Source organism: Nerophis lumbriciformis, linkage group LG10 (assembly GCF_033978685.3).
Source record: "Nerophis lumbriciformis linkage group LG10, RoL_Nlum_v2.1, whole genome shotgun sequence".
NCBI classification, from domain to species: domain Eukaryota; kingdom Metazoa; phylum Chordata; class Actinopteri; order Syngnathiformes; family Syngnathidae; genus Nerophis; species Nerophis lumbriciformis.
The window spans coordinates 36,040,829-36,060,691 of NC_084557.2; the positions used below are offsets into that span (position 1 = coordinate 36,040,829).

At 39.0% G+C, this 19,863-nt stretch overlaps 1 protein-coding gene across 2 annotated transcripts in view; it reads left to right on the top strand.

Annotated features, from left to right (window-relative positions):
• ap4e1 (adaptor related protein complex 4 subunit epsilon 1) overlaps positions 1 to 19,863 on the top strand; it is a 22,931-nt gene continuing 3,068 nt past the window's right edge. The window contains exons 1-21 of one of the 2 annotated variants that reach the window (XM_072913943.1): positions 1 to 53; positions 200 to 345; positions 4,194 to 4,265; positions 4,356 to 4,479; positions 5,390 to 5,463; positions 5,542 to 5,663; positions 5,988 to 6,147; positions 6,237 to 6,403; positions 6,473 to 6,546; positions 6,623 to 6,745; positions 6,825 to 6,934; positions 9,193 to 9,332; positions 9,957 to 10,072; positions 12,342 to 12,460; positions 12,583 to 12,885; positions 16,426 to 16,537; positions 16,620 to 16,758; positions 16,934 to 17,183; positions 17,309 to 17,845; positions 18,704 to 18,894; positions 18,970 to 19,130. In XM_072913943.1, the coding sequence (XP_072770044.1) occupies positions 205 to 345; positions 4,194 to 4,265; positions 4,356 to 4,479; positions 5,390 to 5,463; positions 5,542 to 5,663; positions 5,988 to 6,147; positions 6,237 to 6,403; positions 6,473 to 6,546; positions 6,623 to 6,745; positions 6,825 to 6,934; positions 9,193 to 9,332; positions 9,957 to 10,072; positions 12,342 to 12,460; positions 12,583 to 12,885; positions 16,426 to 16,537; positions 16,620 to 16,758; positions 16,934 to 17,183; positions 17,309 to 17,845; positions 18,704 to 18,894; positions 18,970 to 19,130 (3,235 nt within the window). In that variant the 5' untranslated portion in view covers positions 1 to 53; positions 200 to 204. The other variant, XM_072913944.1, reaches the window with a different exon arrangement.

Consider the following 19,863-nt stretch of genomic DNA (forward strand, 5'->3'; position numbering starts at 1 on the left):
TTTTATCAAACCGGAAGTGACGTATGCGAATCACAACTATGGCCGCTTGGCGCGTAAGCATTTCGCTTTTTTATGGTCCTTTAAGGATTTAACGCGTATTGTTGTTTGACTATATACCACAGCGTGTCAGGCGTGTATAGATGATTCGGTGAATGTGTCGTATAGAAATAAAAACAGCTGCGGTGCCCTCTTTTTGTAGCCAAAATGAGCGACGTTGTGGAGAAAACGCTGACAGCTCTGCCGAGCCTCCTCTCTATAGACTCCCAGCCTGGAGCCGCAAAACTGTCTTCCACCTCCAAACTTGGAAGCCTCATCAGAGGAATCACCGAGCTGACGTCCAAGCATGTGAGAACACTTTCCAAATCTTAGCTGATTTCAGGATTCCAAATTGTGTCAACGCTGCTGTGTAATGCAGACATGCTTGTACCTAACCTTACCCTGTGCATTAGCATACATACACTAACACGTCTATTTAAAGTTGGCTGGTTTCAACTAAGACTGCACATTAACTGTTGCAATGAGCAATTAATTTTTTTTGCGGTAATATTTTTAAAATAATATATTTTAAATATTAATATTGTGATACACATCAAATTTATGTATGATTAATATGCCTCCAGGTTCTGTAACAGCTTCTTCCCTCAGGCCGTAAGACTCTTGAACGCATCATAATTAAATTATCCCCTCAACTCCCCCCAAAATGGATTAACTCGCTGGAATAAAAAAGACAATATAACATACATCCATAAATGTGGACGCATGTGAAAAAGTGCAATATATTTATCTGTACAGTAATCTATTTATTTATTTATATATATTTATTTATTTATAGGGCAGCATGGTGGAAGAGGGGTTAGTGCGTCTGCCTCACAATACGAAGGTCCTGAGTAGTCTTGAGTTCAATCCCAGGCTCGGGATCTTTCTGTGTAGAGTTTGCATGTTCTCCCCGTGACTGCGTGGGTTCCCTCCGGGTACTCCGGCTTCCTCCCACCTCCAAAAACATGCAGTGTGAATGTTGTCTGTCTATCTGTGTTGGCCCTGTGATGAGGTGGCGACTTGTCCAGGGTGTACCCCGCCTTCTGCCCGATTGTAGCTGAGATAGGCTCCAGCACCCCCCGCGACCCCGAAGTGAAGGGAATAAGCGGTAGAAAATGGATGGATGGATGGATGGATATATTTATATATATGTATTTATTTTATATATATATTTATATATTATTTATATTTATATATATTTATTTATTTATATATGCACCTTATTGCTTTTTTTATCCTGCACTACCATGAGCTTATGTAACGAAATTTCGTTCTTATCTGTGCTGTAAAGTTCAAATTTGAATGACAATAAAAAGGAAGTCTAAGTCTAAATGTATCCATCCATCCATTTTCTACCGCTTGTCCCTTTTGGGGTCACGGGGGGTGCTGGAGCCTATCTCAGCTGCATTCGGGCGGAAGGCGGGGTACACCCTGGACAAGTCGCCACCTCATCGCAGGGCCAACACAGATAGACGGAAAACATTCACACTCACATTCACACACTACGGGCCAATTAAGTGTTGCCAATCAACCTATCCCCAGGTGCATATCTTTGGACAGCCGGAGTACCCGGAGGGAACCCACGCAGTCACGGGGGAGAACATGCAAACTCCACACAGAAAGATCCCGAGCCCGGGATTGAACTCAGGACTACTCAGGACCTTCGTATTGTGAGGCACATGTACTAACCCCTGTGTCACCGTGCTGCCTAATATGTATATATTGGCAAATTAATATTGGTCCTTTAATCTGTAATCGTTAATCATATGGTATGAAAAGGGGAAAATCCATATTTGATGGAAAAGTAATTATTTCTGTCATTACGGTTCTTAATATAGTCACAGATTAACACTATGACAAACTGCCTGGCTAAAAACCCTGGATTTAAATTATACAAAAGTATAACGTCCATTATGTTTTTACTTAAATTATGTCCATTGTGTAGTTTAGATAAATAAAATTGAAGGTTTAGTGTTAATACATTCACACAATAAACTACAGATTTTTACGAATGCCTGGCGACTTGTCCAGGATGAAACCCCCGCCTTCCGCCCGCATGTATCAGTGGTGGATATAGATATTTAGAGCAGTCCGCCCACCTTTAGTAGCTTCTTATTTGTTAAATGATGTTGAAAGACACTTTATGTAGTTAGGTTAAAAGGTTAATCTATTTGACATGCATCAAGCATGAGAAAACATGTAAGCAGATAGATTAAACTACTATTGAGTTAAGATCTGTCCAATGCATTAAAATAGTGGAAGAACTTTGCTAATCTCTTGTCAGCAACACAACATTTTGGTAAAATAGATGCAACTCTGGACAGGAATACAAACCCCGTTTCCATATGAGTTGGGAAATTGTGTTAGATGTAAATATAAACGGAATACAATGATTCGCAAATCCTTTTCAACCCATATTCAATTGAATGCACTACAAAGACAAGATATTTAATGTTCAAACTCATAAACTTAATTATTTTTTTTGCAAATAATTAACTTAGAATTTCATGGCTGCAACACGTGCCAAAGTAGTTGGGAAAGGGCATGCTCACCACTGTGTTACATCACCTTTTCTTTTAGCAACACTCAATAAAATGATTGGGAACTGAGGAAACTAATTGTTGAAGCTTTGAAAGTGGAATTCTTTCCCATTCTTGTTTTATGTAGAGCTTCAGTCGTTCAACAGTCGGGGTCTCCGCTGTCGTATTTTACGCTTCATAATGCGCCACACATTTTTGATGGGAGACAGGTCTGGACTGCAGGCGGTCCAGGAAAGTACCCGAACACTTTTTTTTACGAAGCCTCGCTGTTGTAACACGTGCTGAATGTGGCTTGGCATTGTCTTGCTGAAATAAGCAGGGGCGTCCATGAAAAAGACAGCGCTTAGATGGCAGCATATGTTGTTCCAAAACCTGTATGTACCTCTCAGCATTAATGGTGCCTTCACAGATGTGTAAGTTACCCATGTCTTGGGCACTAATGCACCCCCATACCATCACAGATGCTGGCTTTTGAACTTTGTGTCGATAGCAGTCTGGATGGTTCGCTTCCCCTTTGGTCTGGATGACACGATGTCGAATATTTCCAAAAACAATTTGAAATGTGGACTCGTCAGACCACAGAACACTTTTCCACTTTGCATGAGTCTATCTTAGATGATCTCGGGCCCAGAGAAGCCGGCGGCAAGTTTCTGGATGTTGTTGATAAATGGCTTTCGCTTTGCATAGTAGAGCTTTAACTTGCACTTACAGATGTAGTGACGAACTGTATTTAGTGACAGTGGTTTTCTGAAGTGTTCCTGAGCCCATGTGGTGATATCCATTAGAGATTGATGTCGGTTTTTGATACAGTGCCATCTGAGGGATCGAAGGTCACGGTCATTCAATGTTGGTTTCCGGCCATGCCGCTTACGTGGAGTGATTTCTCCAGATTCTCTGAACCTTTTGATGATATTATGGACCGTAGATGTTGAAATCCCTAAATTTCTTGCAATTGCACTTTGAGAAACGTTGTTCTTAAACTGTTTGACTATTTGCTCACGCAGTTGTGGACAAAGGGGTGTACCTCGCCCCATCCTTTCTTGTGAAAGACTGAGCATTTTTTGGGAAGCTGTTTTCATACCCAATCATGGCACCCACCTGTTCCCAATTAGCCTGCACACCTGTGGGATGTTCCAAATAAGTGTTTGATGAGCATTCCTCAACTTTATCAGTATTTATTGCCACCTTTCCCAACTTCTTTGTCACGTGTTGCTGGCATCAAATTCTAAAGTTAATGATTATTTGCAAAAAAAAAAAAGTTTATCAGTTTGAACATCAAATATGTTGTCTTCGTAGCATATTCAACTGAATATAGGTCGAAAATGATTTGCAAATCATTGTATTCCGTTTATATTTACATCTAACACAATTTCCCAACTCATATGGAAACGGGGTTTGTAAATGTGACATTACATCGTTTGTGTAAACGATGCCACAGCAAACGTGTGTTGTAATCAAAGCAAAAAACAGTCCAACGAAATATTGTGTGTAACCTTTTTTATGACCAGGCAGTGTTTATAATTCATAACGTTTGTCAATATGTGCTCATTGCAATCATTACCAATTATTCAGTACCAATGGCCAAGGCTGTTTTTTCTTTTCTCATATTTTTGTTAGGAAGAAGAGAAACTGATTCAACAGGAGCTGGCTGCTATTAAAGATCAAGCATCATCCCCAAACACATCCATGGTTTGCATCATTGAATTTTTGCCCCTTTTTTTGAGCTTGCTCTTAGTACGGGGTGAAATATTAAACTTGGTGTCTTGTGCTGATCATCAGCGACAGATGAAGGAGCTCATGGTAAGAGCCATCTACTGTGAAATGTTGGGTTATGAGGCGTCCTTCTGCTACATTCATGCCATCAAGCTGGCTCAACAAGGCACTGCATTGGAAAAGAGAGTTGGTATGTGTGACTTTTATCATATCAGAATTCCACCAGATCACGGATTAACTTGAAATTCCAAAACTAAATAACCCAGTGTGGTATTGATTGCTTTTATCCAAGTGTGAATTACAGTGGAACATTTGCAGTTGAACATATGTGTTCTGTTGACCTCTTATTTGTTGTGGTTTAAAATCCTATTGGAAAATAGTGAACATTGAAAAAAAAATAATAATTGGGATGTCCAGTAACTGTATGCCATAATCACGGTTCAGTACGCACCTCGGTTTTAGAGTCAAGGCTAAAGGTTAAAAAAAAAAAAACCCCTACTTTTTCACATTGTCATTATGGGGTATTGTCTGTAGACTGTTAAGGAAAATATCATTTATTCCAAATTGGAATAAGGCTGTAATATAACAAAATGTGGAAAAGGTGAAGCGCTGTGAATACTTTCCGGCTGCACTGTATGCTGCCAACAAATAGATTAACTATATTTTAACCTTTCTTATATTACTTCATCCTTGTTCCAAAATGCTGGTGCTTTGTGTGAAAGCTTAAAGGTGAGTTTTGATGACGTTATGATGTCTGTGTTGAGTAAAGTGTTCAATGCTATGTTTGCCGCTATCCAGGTGGAACGAACCATTTTGCATTTTTGAAAGTGGGGTGTAGTAGGTAGTCTTAGACATTCTTAATTTAATTCAAATAACCTAAAAATTATACATTTACAGCTATAGTAATTTTGTATTAACAATTATGTTTTTGGTTTTTTTAAATGTTTTGATAAATTACATATTTAATTGGCCGGAGACAAATTTACAAAAGCCCCACTTTGATGCTGCTGGATACAATGTAAAGTAGTCTGTGTACATCTTGTGTATATATATATACTGCCTCCTCAATATATTATTTTGTTTTTTTGCTGCCTTTCCAGGTTACCTCTCTGTGGCCTTATTTTTGAACGAAAGTCATGAGCTGCTCCTTCTGCTTGTAAATACAGTCCTAAAGGTCGGTGCTGTTTTGTTTTAAATACAAACTTGGCTACCTCAAATTGGAATTGATGTCATCTAATTGTTATGCTTTTAGGATCTTCAGAGCACAAACCTCATTGAAGTGTGCATGGCTCTCACTCTTGTCAGCCAATTGTTCCCCAAAGATATGATACCTGCAATCCTCCCGCTGGTTGAAGAGAGGCTAACTCACCCAAAGTAAGAAAGCAGTCGTGTTTAAATTTTATATATATATACACAAATATAATTTGAACAATATGTGTGTGTGTGTGTGTATATATATATATATATATATATATATATATATATATATATATATATATATATATATATATATATATATATATATATATATATATATATATATACGTACAGTGTATATATATATACATATATGTATGTTTATATTTTTTATATATTATATATAATATATATATATGTATACATATGTATGTATGTATATTGACAGAAAAGTGCTCAATAAAAACTTTAGGTCTAATGGATCATATGATATTTTTATAGAGAAATAATTAGAAGAAAAGCAGTTCTGGCATTATACAAATTCTACCTAATCGCACCCAATCAAGTTCAACACATCCATAACAAGTTTCGCAAGGCTTTGTGTGACAAAGATCCTGGCGTTATGACAGCCTCTCTGCACATCTACTTACAGATGATCAAGGTAATTTCTTCATTTATTTGGTTAAAGATTCATTGGCATCTACATTGTTTGAGGAAACAACATTAATTTTAGGTTAATACTTCCCATAGGAGAATCCAGATAGTTACAAGGACTTGACCGGGAGTTTTGTCACCATACTTAAGCAGGTGGTGGCTGGAAAACTTCCAATGGATTATAACTATCATAGTGTTCCTGCTCCTTGGCTTCAAATCCAGCTTCTCAGAATTCTGTCCTTATTAGGAAAAAGTGACCCAAGGTAATTAAGCAGAGTCTAAATTATTTGTGTCTCTACTGCTCTGTTTTGACTGTGTTTTGTGCCACACAGTACAAGTGAGATCATGTACGAAGTCCTTGATGAGTCCTTACGAAGAGCAGAGATGAACCATAACATCACTTATGGTAAGCCACATTAGAAATTGCATGTGATTGCTTTCATTTTCTTCCACAGCTTATCTTCTATACTTGTTCCCTTTAGCAATATTGTACGAGTGTGTAAAATGTATTTACACAATTCATCCGAAGGCTGCATTACTGGAAAAAGCTGCAAAATGTATTGGCAACTTTGTGGTGTCACCAAAGATTAACTTGAAATATATTGGTAAGAACCAGACACCACCAATGCATAGTCATTTTCTGATCTAGCAGTAGTTGCAGTAATCATGTTTGTGGTGCTGCAGGCTTGAAAGCGCTCACTTATGTGGTCCAGCAGGATCCGAAACTGGCCCTGCAGCATCAGATGACTATCATAGAATGCTTGGATCATCCTGACCTCATCATCAAGCGTGAGGTGACAAGTATTTCCCTTCACACAAACATGCGCACATGCATTCGCTTAAGGTAGCTAAATGCAGTTACACTTTACAAAAGAAAAACTCCAAACTCTTCTAAACGAAATAAAGAACTGATAAGAAATTGTAAATGCACAATGATGTTGTGTAAATAGAGTAAGTAAGATAATGCTATTGTATTTATTTAAATACTATATGTTATATTTGTTAAATATACTATTGTGTGAATGCTGACAAGCATTGAGGAGGCCCACCTTATCTCCGATGGTAAGCAGTGTCCTCTAGGGTAGGGCTATTCAACTACATTATGAAGAGGGCTGCAGTTTCAAGAGCCCAAGGGCTCAGGGGCCAGACATCGAAATTTGGATGTTTCGTCTGTAAGTGCCTCTGCAGGTTATATTCATTTTAGACTGTTTACTTATTGCAAAGTAAATACATCGTCTTTCACACTACACAGTCAATAAAGTCATTATTCTGCTCTCGATACAAGCGTGTGCAGCTAGACAGATAGTTAACACCATGAAGAAACAAAAGCTCCAGAAGTTTTGTTGATAATTGATGTTCCTGCTTTTGAATTGTTTTCCATCCTCAGTTTTATTTCTTTACACTTGTTCCTTCATTTAGATTTGTAAGACTGAAAATGTAAACATCAACTTGTCCAGGTTATACCCCACCTTCCGCCCGAATGCAGCTGGGATAGGCTCCAGCCATCCCCGTGACCCCGTGAGGGACAAGCGGTAGAAAATGGATGGATGGATGGATAAACATTACAAAATATAACGTCCATTGTGTTTTTACATAAATTATGTCCATTGTGTAGTTTACATAAATAAAATTGAAGATTTAGTGTTAAAACATTCACACAATAAACTACAGATTTTTACGAACGCCTGAGATGAGCTGGCGACTTGTCCAGGGTGGAACCCCGCCGTTAAATGATAAATGAGTTATACTTGTATAGCGCTTTTCTACCTTCAAGGTACTCAAAGCGCTTTGACAGTATTTCCACATTCACCCATTCATACACACATTCACACACTGATGGCGGGAGCTGCCATGCAAGGCGCTAACCAGCAGCTATCAGGAGCAAGGGGTGAAGTGTCTTGCCCAAGGACACAACGGACGTGACTAGGATAGTAGAAGGTGGGGATTGAACCCCAGTAACCAGCAACCCTCCGATTGCTGGCACTGCCACTCTACCAACTTCGCCACGCCGTCCCACCCGCATGCATCTGGGATAGTCTCCAGCCATCCCTGCGACCCCAAGAGGGACAAGCAGTATAAAATGAATAAATAGATTTTTACGAATATAGAAATTAAACAACATCCACATCAAACATTGCTCACAATGTATGTGGCTCAACACAATTAAACCTAAGGTGTAGCATGATTGCCCTCTACTGGTCAAATTAAGCGCTACATGTATTAAACAAGCTTTATGATCGCCAGAGAGTTACTCAGCCAAAAAAACAACACGACCACGAATACAAAAATATTACGTCGTCAGAAATTTCAATACATTTATAGTTTGTTGTCCAGTCGCTGTTAAAAGTCAGATATTCGCAATTTATTTTGATTTTTTTCTGGGCCTATACTCGATAGTGCCATTTTTGGTTTGAATAACTAGTCTTCTTCTACTCACCCACTGCTGCTTCATTGCCTTGCTATTGCCTCCTGTGGGGTGGCGGTAGTACTGCATACATAAGCAACCCTTGATCAGATGGTTTCATCAAGCCTTTTTGATTGATGTTCGGCGGGCCAAAGAATAAGCTTTGGCAGGCCGTATGTGGCCCGTGGGCCGTCAGTTGAATAGGCCTGCTCTCAGGCTTGTGTTCTGTTACAGAAGACGCAAAACGTTTGGACGACATTGCGGGACTTTAAATAAATTCAAATGTTCCTAGAAAAACAGCAGAGCAAAGACAGAAGCAGCAGAACAAACATTCACAATGTGGCTGAGCCACTCAGATACCTGGACAGAGAACGGAGTGCTTTGTGATTGGTCCGCCATCAGCCACTAGTGTGCAGTATACAATGTCAGTTGGGCAAAGCAGCTTTACCGCTGAATAGACCCCTGATGTTACAATACATATAAAGTATATAACAATACCTATTTACAATTTGTGTGAACTGCAAAGTGGCAAGGAAACACTGTATATTGTTCAGGGAAACACTGGGTGGGTGAGACATACTCAATTAAGCTTGGATTTTGAGGATATGCACTCACACCGTCATTAAATCTTCCTCTTTTTGCTTGTAGACACTGGAGTTGCTCTTCAGAATCACAAACGCGCAGAATGTCACTGTCATTGTGGAAAAGATGCTAGAGTTCCTGCATACCAGTCAAGACGACTACACTACCATTGACCTGGTGGGGAAGGTGGCGGAAGTGGCTGAAAAATATCCTTTGTTGTTCGGTGTGTGCATGGATTCTAAAATCAAGTACTGGTATTCATATTTATTCTCAATTACCTCTACTAACATTTCTGAAATGTTTACAGTTTGTTAGCTTTACATTTGATAATACTGTAGCTAGCTACTCAATTTCAGAATATACATGTATTCTGTTTTACATGTATGAAATTGTAACCCTGTAGAAACAGGTCAAAATTCTCTGTAGTCCTTTCAATTTGTATCAACGGTATTGTAATTGTATTGTTTGCATTTCTGCATTACATACCATAATGCCAAATACTTCACTCTCATACTGTACATAATGATTTCAACACAACACATAAATGTCATGTCAGTGTTATCAATGGCAATTAGTGTCATTCATTTCTAGTACAAATAAAAGTTATGCTATGTTTTATTTTATACATATATATACCTTAAAGTGGTTCAGATTTTTAAGGTATAAATATTGGAAGAAAAACATGGAAAGCTTCTACAGTTGTGAATAAACAGCGGTAGCAACTATGCAATCTGGCTCATTTACAGTCTGTACAGTGGATTGTTGTGCACTATCCTGAATAAATTAAAAAAAGTTGTTAATACTTCAATTGTTCCTATAAAAAGTTCTACATTTGCATCTGACAACAAGAAGTGGTTCATTGACACCATGAATACTATGTTCTCATTGGGCGGAGACCTGATGCAGCCTGATATCCCCAACAATTTCCTTAAACTGCTGTCTGAGGGTGAGTGAACATTTGTGGCAATATTTTATTTATTCATTTTAGGTATATTTTATTATGTTCCGACTCCCTGGTGCTGTAATGGTACAAGCGTATGCCTTTCATAGCAAGAGGGCATGAGTTTGATTCCCGGGTTGGGTTAGGAAGGGAATTTGTCCAAAAACGTATGGAGTCAAAACACTGCTAGTAAGATTCGGTATCAAAACAAAATTTACTTTAGAAAAAGTTGTATTGTCACCAAAACAAGTTTTGGCAACAAATAAATAAAACATTATAAAAAATGTTTTCAATTCCTATCTTCATATTTTTGTACACTGTTACTCGTTTTTTGTGTTTCACAGGTTTTTGTTTCCAACTTTTCCTTTTTCACCTACGCTTCTCTTTTTTTTACGGTTTTGTTTCTCTTGTTTACGGTTTCAAATTAATGGTAGTGGTTCAACATGGAGGGGAGAGTGTGGGCGTAGCTTACAAAAAGTTTACCTGGAAGCAGTTTTACTAGACTTGGGCTTGCAGGCAAACACAGTAAAATAAGACTGGAGGACCCAGGGGTTTTAAATCAAGTTTTAAAAAGTTTCAAAATATGAAAATATAAAGCAAACTTTTTTTTACATTTATCTTGAGTTGACATATGTGTGTGTTGTTGTCGTTGGCAGACTTAGCTCGTTCTCGGAGAGAAATCTTGTATTTTCAAACATAATAGAGTGAACTACTTTATTACTTTTGGACTACTTACTTAATCCGGAAAGCACTTTGGTCAACTTTGTTACTTTTAAAATCTGTTTTATATATGCTGTGGCAATAAGAGGTTTTTAGGATATTTTCATGTTATTTAGTAACATTTCTAATTTATTATTATGCATGAATTTGTTATTCAGGGACCATGATTCTCTTTACAAAGCAAGTAGAGAATTGTTTTAAAGCTACTATTTCTATTTAATAGTTTAGAAACTGTTTATGGATGATTTATTACATGATTGCCTTATTAGTCCCGTTTTTAAATAAAATGTAATATGTCAGTCAACTATCAGCTTTGCTCACTTGTAGTTGAACATATGTACCCGCAGAAACAAGCTGGAGGCAATCCAGATGTTGTTCCAGAAAGACAAAAGACTTCTTTGTCTGTCTTGTTGAAATAAATCTAGCAACATCACAAAATGCTACTCAGATATTATTTTTGAAGATGTTTTAATATAATTGTGGATAAAAATGTATTCACTAAAAGTTCATCTTATTTATAATGCCTAAACTCCACAAGATAGCTGTTGGTGATTTTTTTTTAATCTGTTGTAAATGCTTGTACTTTCATATTTATCTGTAAATATTAAGTGGAATATCATTTAGAAAAGCTGAATGTACCCCCATATTTTGTAATATTTGCATTTGCATTCAGGGCAGGAAATGAATGACAACAGCGGTAGTTTCAGCACCTTGTTTATTAATTCATACATGTCAAAATATTATTTTCTTTCAAATGATCATCAAAACCTGTGTTTACGTTATTGTATCAATTTTACTCTGTTGAAATAAACATGTCTACAAACAACAACTAATAACATAAATAGTTCACAAATGAACTATTGTACTAACACAATATTAAGACATATACTAAGACACAAGTCAACCTATTTAGGTCTAAAAATAGAAAGACAAAGGTGTAAGGATTTACTTCATGGATAATTTACAAATGCATATTTTTCCATTTCTGTACCGCTTATGAATCCTCAAAGTATGGTTAAACACTAAGACATCCAATAACTTAAACTTGATTTAAACCCCCTGTCTTCTTCTACAGGGTTTTTACCTGCACGCCCAAGTCTAGTAAAACTGCTTCTGCGTAAAATTATTGTCAGCCCCGCACAAGCACCCACCCCTCAATGTCAAAATACTGCCCTTAATTTGAAACCGTAAAAAAGGGAAGCGGAACCGTAAAAAAGAGAAGAGAATGTGGAAAAGGGAAAGTTGAAAATAAAAACCCTTTGAAACACACAAAAACAATAACCGTGTACACAAATATTAAGATTGGTATTGATACATGATACAAATGAATATCCATGTTTGTATTTATTTGTTGCCACAACTTGTTTCTGTGCCAATACAACTTTTTCTAAAATGTGCCGGTAAATATTTTTTCCCGATACCAAATCTTACTTGAAGTGTTTAGCTAACAGCATTAATGCGATCAACACACTCTTGTGACCTCTGACAGGGAAACATTAAAAGTGTTTGAAGGAAGCTGTTTTAATCATCCCTTCTCTTTGTGCAAAATGCTCAGGGTTTGACGGCGGTGGAGGGGACATGAAGTTGAGGCACTTTGCGGTGGATTCTTATGTGTCTCTGCTCCAGGAAGAGCCCGGTAAGCTGCCTCAGCGCTTTCTGCAAGTCATCAGCTGGGTGAGCACGATTTCTTTAACAGGCCCCATGTACCGTTTATTTATTGCTACTACAGAAGTGTGTTATGTCACATCATCAGTTGTTGAAATTGGACCTTGATCTTGTATGTGTTTGTTTTTCAGGTCCTTGGGGAATATTCTCATTTGAGAGACGATCTGGAGCCTGTTACGGTCCTGAGACTTCTGGCGAAGCTTCTAGACTTAAAACAGGCCAGCAGTGAAACAAAGAGCTGGGTCCTCTTGGCAATGACCAAACTCTGTGAAGGCGAAGCAAGTACGATTGTTCTTCAACGGATATCTGAAACGTACTGCAGCTCATTGGACACGGCACTGAGACAAAGGGCTCAGGAGCTTCAGAACCTCAGCCTGCATCCTGAGCTAAGGGCTAGGGTGATACATCAATATGTTTGCAAGGAGCCTCTGGAGGTAAGGTAACTTTAGAATTGGTGGGCATATAAATTAGACTATACTGTATATCAGCGATGTGGACTCCAGTCACATGACTTGGAGTCAAGTCAGACTCAAGTCATAATTTTGACGACTTTGGACATCGACTTGCAACTCGACTTGGACTTTGACATCACTGACTTGTGACTTGATTTAAGCATTACAACTTCATAAAACTTCAGAGAGGGTGTGCCCTTGGCTGTAATATACACAATTTATTTTTAAATTAAAGGAGCCATATCTAGGAATCTGGCCAAGAATGGTACTGCAATCACGGTCAAAATTCTGTAGTCCCTCTCCCTGACTGAGGCTGACAGATATGCAGCCGAATCCAGCTCGATCGACTGGGCTACTCCAAGGATCTTTAAACTTCCACTGCCTCTTACTAGGGGTTGAGGTACTAGAGCCATACTAGCTTAATAGACAAGCGTTTTGTCAATAACAAATGTCTAACCAACACATTTTACACAGAAATTAGGCTATTTTCAGGAAGAAGTACGCCATGCCTGCGTACAATATCACAACAAATGGCAATCATATGGTCATTGTCAGTACTATCAGAAAACAAAGACTAAAACAAACTATAACCAACGCTAGCAATGGTTATACTGGTGAAAATAAGTGGAGCATGCTTAGCAGCCTAATGTACGCCCAAAACTAAGGAGACATTTTACTAAGGTATGCCTATAGGCTACTGTTTCAAATGTTTCAGATTGCCATATAACTTGGTACATGTAGTCCACAATATGCAAACACGAATGAGGATTTATTTTATCATGTGATTTGGCTGTCTCCATGCGTTTCACATTGCCATGACAGCCGTGCTAATGTTGGAACCCATTTCCTCAGCGTATCAGCATATTGAGAACAAAATAGGCACTGACACTACCCATATCCACATAGGTTTTATTTGTCGAAAATATATTTTGCCCTGTCAGTTCGATGACACATCGACATACGCGCATATATTTCCCCCGTTAGCCTATATGTCGATGTGTCATGGCTAAGGATTTGTTGCACGAACATGCTAGCTTTGTTAGACAAAATCATAGACTGTATTGGACAATATAGTTTAGATACGAAATGTCCATTTCCATTTATTACAAGTAATAAGAAAATGTAAATGCCTTACTTACCTACTATGGAGGAAATAAGCAAGTTTGGCGTCAGATGAAAAAATCCTCTCAGCCTTCAATAGTCTCCATCTTTCAAAGGCATCCCCGATACAAATCTTCATTTTGTTCCTGGCTTTGTCATGAATAAGTTGAAAATCATAACGAGGCCTTTTGGATTTACTAAGGTCTGACATGTTTAGTAACTTTACCAGTGGCAGTAGCTAGACGAAGATGGCGGTGCGTAACTTGGAACCTGGGTGTAACACACTCACAGACTTTCTATATGGTCAAACAGTGGAGGGAGGGGCATCGAAATGAAAACAATAACAAGATTTTGGGGCAGTAAATCTAATTTTGAAATTAGCATATGCCGGCTGAACTACTGTTACCAGTTATAGAGGTATTCGAAAATAACATGATTTATTAATGCCTTTTAACATATCAGGGCCATTTAATGATGACTTGACATGAAATTCTAACATATGGCTCCTTTTAAAGCCGATATGACTATGAATATTTTGCCCTTGTGACATATTTGCATCTCAGCATAATCGCCAGGTCATGTCCCAGCAACTGCAAATCACTGTCAAAAACAGCATACGACAAAATTTTGCAAGTACTTTTTGTCACAAAGCGAGTCTTTTAACAGTCAAATTTAACATGAACTGTATACACACCGTTGAAAACAAGCAAGAAATTGACTGAAGAAGCTGTCCAAACTTACAATCCCACAAATTTAAAACACACAAAACTAAGGTAAGTTAAAGTCACAAAACTACTGCTATACTGTGGGGGGAATAATGAACAATAACTAACAATAACCACATCATAAAACAACATGTTATACTGTACAATTTGCAACACAAAGGGCAATGAGAAACCGGAATTCCCCAGATACGTCGGTGCAGGCAGAGTAGCCTGCCGTGACGCTTCTGTGGAGGCCATCTTAGTCAGGGCAACGGTCAAATTCAATGCACTGCATGTATAATTAAAATAAAACATAACTTGCTTATTTTTCATGCGGTTTACTTTATTGCCGATGCTAAAAGCTGTGTTATCGATGCAAAACACATTTAATTAAAAAATGATCGGAAAAATATTCTTACCGATGAAACCTTAATCGTATCCCAAAGGGGTGTGTCTGTACTCGACTGTAGTGTCGCGGTAGTACTTCCTGTTGTGAATAATTGCTAAAGTTATGTGTTTAAACTTTATTGTTAACATATATGCTGTTATTTGTTCCCCTGTATAGAAATAGCACTTATGTGTGTGTATTATACTTATCTATTTCGAGCCCTATCATTTATGTTAACCTGTCAGTGAGGAATGACTCCCCCGTCTGAGCCTTCACTTGAACTATGAGGTTAAAGCAAGAGTAATAAGAAATTCTCACTTAAAGCTATATCACTCTCGATTAATTATGATTAAGAATGTCATTTAAATAAAAAACATTAGATATATATGTTATGTTATGTAAATGGGATATTTTTCTAGCTCCACTAATGACCTAAATGGGTCCATCGATCCATTTTCTACCGCTTGTCTTATTGTAATTTTTTTTTTCACTTCCTAGTGATCTATACATAACACTTAATGGTGATGCTTTGTTAAAAAATTTGCATAGTTTTTGTTTTATAAACCATCGTCAAGCCTGCTTTCAGAATGTGCGTTTTGTAAGCTGTCTTAAATTACGCACCATATTCCTCCTCTGGGCCAACCCCCTTTTGACTGCGTCCTCTCCTAATTAGCCATGTTGTAGTTTTTAGCGCTTTCATATTGAGTCTACTGACAGATGTAAGTTTTAAGTCCTTTAGCATCCATGTTCATGTACGAGCCTGTCTGCCCCACAACGAGAGGATAGAGAATATCAATGAACTTATTGACTAAAACTTTGGGCAACAACTGGATGAAAATGGCGGCCTCGCAAAAAGCTTTTCGGGTAAGTCTCTACCATAAATGGCGACATCAGCTCACGTAACTAAGGTTAATACATCACTAAAGTCTTAAATTACAAACGGCTCGTTTGGAAGGAGGCAAAATTGTTTTATAAATATCCCCGCCATGCCTCCATTGGTTGTTTTTAAATTTTCGGGACTTACGTGGAACCCAAATACACAAAAACAGGTACCAACAGGTAAGACAAGTTGATTTTGCATAGTAGGGCCCCTTTAACCCTGCCAATGACTTGTAAGGACTCAAAAATACCTGGTCGGAGACTCGAGACTTGACTTGACCAGTCGTGTCTTGAGACTTGATTTGGGATTAAAGACTTGAGATGTACAATACATTGATTTACTCCCACTGCTGCTATTTATTACCCAGGATTGTTTGGTTTTATGAGGTCAAATATAAGTTGATTTATTAAATGATTTAAGACTAGAACCAGCATTACCTTTGTTTCCAGGTAGATTCCTCTCTGTCATTTCTGGATGCATTTGTGTCAGATGCGCTGGCTGCTGGCGCTGCTCCTTACAAACCTCCTCATCAACGTCAGGACGATCTTGCCCAGGAAAAAGGTTCAGTGATTCTCACCTATGATATAATTTGGCAGCAAGAGAACGGCTTTGTTTTCATTGTGTATTTGTTTTTCCTCCTCAGCTTTAAGCCTGGAGCCCTACGGCCTGCAGTTACCTATCAGCATGTCTTCATGCAGCCTAGCTGACAGACAATCGCCCACCCTGCCCTCAATGAGTTCTGGTCTGTCTGGTGACAGCTCTGATCTTTCACTCAAAGCAGGGTGTGTGAACTCTGCTTTGTTCCACACAACTGCAAACTCCAACTACAGTTTTGTTAAATGGATACTTATCAGACAGTGTCAATTAAGCAAAAATGTTTGATGGATCTCATTTGAAGTTGTCTTAATGTTATGGCCATTAATAGTGACACAGCTCTACTTTTGCACTCTGTTTCAGCAGCACAACTCTAAAGCTGGAAAAAGTCAAGCGAGTATGGGGAAAGGAGGGCTACCTGGCCCAGAGGGATCCTGTAGAGGAACCTGCTCAGGTGGAGGCACACACTCTGGTCCATTCAGCGGACCAAGTGGGTGAGACCAGCATCTCACAGAGCCAGACCCCACCGGCAACTCTTGCTGCCAGTCAAGAGAAACAGCAGCTGGCTTCTTCGCTGTTTGTTGGCCTAAGCTCCCAAACGTCTGTGTCCTTGGTGAGAAGATAGGCATGGTACTTTCAATTACCAGTGTTTGGCTGAGTATGATGCAGTAACAACAGTAACATAACATGATACACATTAGATACATAATCATATTGTATTGATACGTTTTTAAACAGATGGGAAAGTCAGAGCTGACGCCCCAGAGGTTCAGCAGAAAGGCCAAAGGGGAGGTCACATCCTCCGAGGTCAGCAAGCAAACATCCAACAGCGTGGATAACCTCCTGTGTAACATTTTGCTGGATTCAAACGTAGACCCTGAAGCATCTTTGCCCTCACCCAGACAGACATCCCAAACCTCTTATGGTTCTGCCGCTGCTAAGGGTATTGCTCTTATAGACAAAGAGCGGCCTGAGAGCGACATGAAGAGACCCGAGACTTGTCTCATCAGGGATAACGGCCTTGTAGCTGCTGATTCTGCTGAGACCGAAGAACCATTCAGAACTAAAGACATGTGTCTCGCCTCATACCTCCCTGCTGACTGTATCGGAGCGAACTATTCCGAAATCACTCCCCTGTGTTCCAGCCACTGTGTGGATCTCTCCGCCTGCCATGTGCACAAAGAAGACTGTTTGGTGCTTGTTGTTTTCATATCCAACACCTCTGCCTCTCTTGTGCAGCAGTTAGTTGTGCAGCTGGACTCAGAAGAAGTTGAGGTAAATAAGCACTAGGATGTGAATGCTCACATGTCACCACAACCCAAAAAGCCCAAGAAAGAAACCAATTGAGAACTGCATGACACTAGAGCGATCACATTGTTTTCTTATATTTATTGTTTTAAATTGTATTCTTATTAGGACTGTCAAAGTTAACGCTTTATTTAATTCATGTGATTAATCACAAAAAATATCGCATTAATCATGTACTGATTTAAAAATGGGATTGTTTGACAGCACTAATTCTTATACCGTATTTTTCGGAGTATAAGTCGCACCGGAGTATAAGTCGCACCTGCCGAAAATGCTTAATAAAGAAGGAAAAAAACATATAAGTTGCACTGGAGCCCGGCCAAACTATGAAAAAAAAAATGCGACTTATAGTCCGAAAAATACGGTACTTCATTTGGCAAAGAAGGGTATACTCAGTCAGGGCTCATGATGTCAAAACACAAGATGTAAAACAAACAAAAAACATGGCAGACGATCTCAATAGGCTTGTACTTCCACCACTTAACATACAAAACACTAATTCATCTCTTTTCATAATATGTGGTATAGCCATTGTTGTTGCCATTTGCATGCTTGAGGGAACTTGGAGAAACAGCCAGGGCACTTTTTTTTAATGGATTGCCGATTTTCCCACTTTCCCTGAATGCAGCATTACAAAAGCGCTATTGTCTTCTAAGATACCATGGATCATATTATCAAGTAATAGTTACCCTCCCAGAGCTCAATATTTGCTGAAAAACTTACAGCTTACCTGTTGCTGACACACTGCACACTTTTTTTTTATTATGTGTGACCTTTTTTTTTTTTATTAAGGAAGAACACTAATACGACTCCAATGTTTTTCAGGTTTCCTGTATCTCTGAGAGTCCAGTAGAGGAGGTGAAGAGCCACCATGTGGAAGTGTGTCAATACTCCTTAACTGTCAAGAGGCCTTTAGTTCATTTTGTTGCATCAGGACTGGTTTCTTTCCACACGGCGACTGGGACTCCTCACACGACTCCTTTCTCATGCAAACTCCCTCTTACCGCATTCATCAGGTGACGCACTTGCTATGTTCCCAAATGGAGCCATGTGTGCCGCTATTTGCTTATTTGTATGTATGTTGTGTCCAGACCTTTGGCGCTGTCCACAGAAGAGTATGGCACAATGTGGCTGGCTTTCTCGCACGATACAAAGCAGAAACTGACGCTCATCATGGACATCCAGGACCCCCTGAGGGCGACACTGAATGTGCTGGAGAGGAAACTTCACCTTCATGTGGTAGACATCATAGGTGAACATTTCAATATACTGTATTATAATCCACCGAAATTGAATTGAGGAAGCTGGACGACTTTTTGTTAATTGAAGAAATCACCTTTAATCCGAAAGGCATCTTTAGCTTTAAATCAGAATTAGAATCAGAATCGGAATAGTTTTTATTGCCATTGTTTGAGAACGGGTTCACAAACTAGGAATTTTACTTGGTGCAATCATGCACGGCGTGGCGAAGTTGGTAGAGTGGTCGTGCCAGCAATCGGAGGGTTGCTGGTTACTGGGGTTCAATCCCCACCTTCTACCATCCTAGTCACGTCCGTTGTGTCCTTGGGCAAGACACTTCACCCCTTGCCCCTGATGGCTGCTGGTTAGCGCCTTGCATGGCAGCTCCCGCCATCAGTGTGTGAATGTGTGTGTGAATGTGGAAATACTGTCAAAGCGCTTTGAGTACCTTGAAGGTAGAAAAGCGCTATACAAGTATAACCCATTTATCATTTATTTAAAACACATATAACACAGAATAAAATAACATGAGCTGTAACTGAGCTATAAGATCTTGTTATTGTTCATGTGCCTTATGCCTTCTGTTTTAATGTCGACAATTAGCTTGTGTGTTGGCAGCTGTAGCTAATTCTGCTTTGCCATAAACACCACAGTAGCTGCTGAACTCTGATGGGGAAAAAAAAAGCAGCTATACGTCTCGCATCTGACGTGGGGAACACCAGAGTGGGTTACAAGAGCTTTAGTGT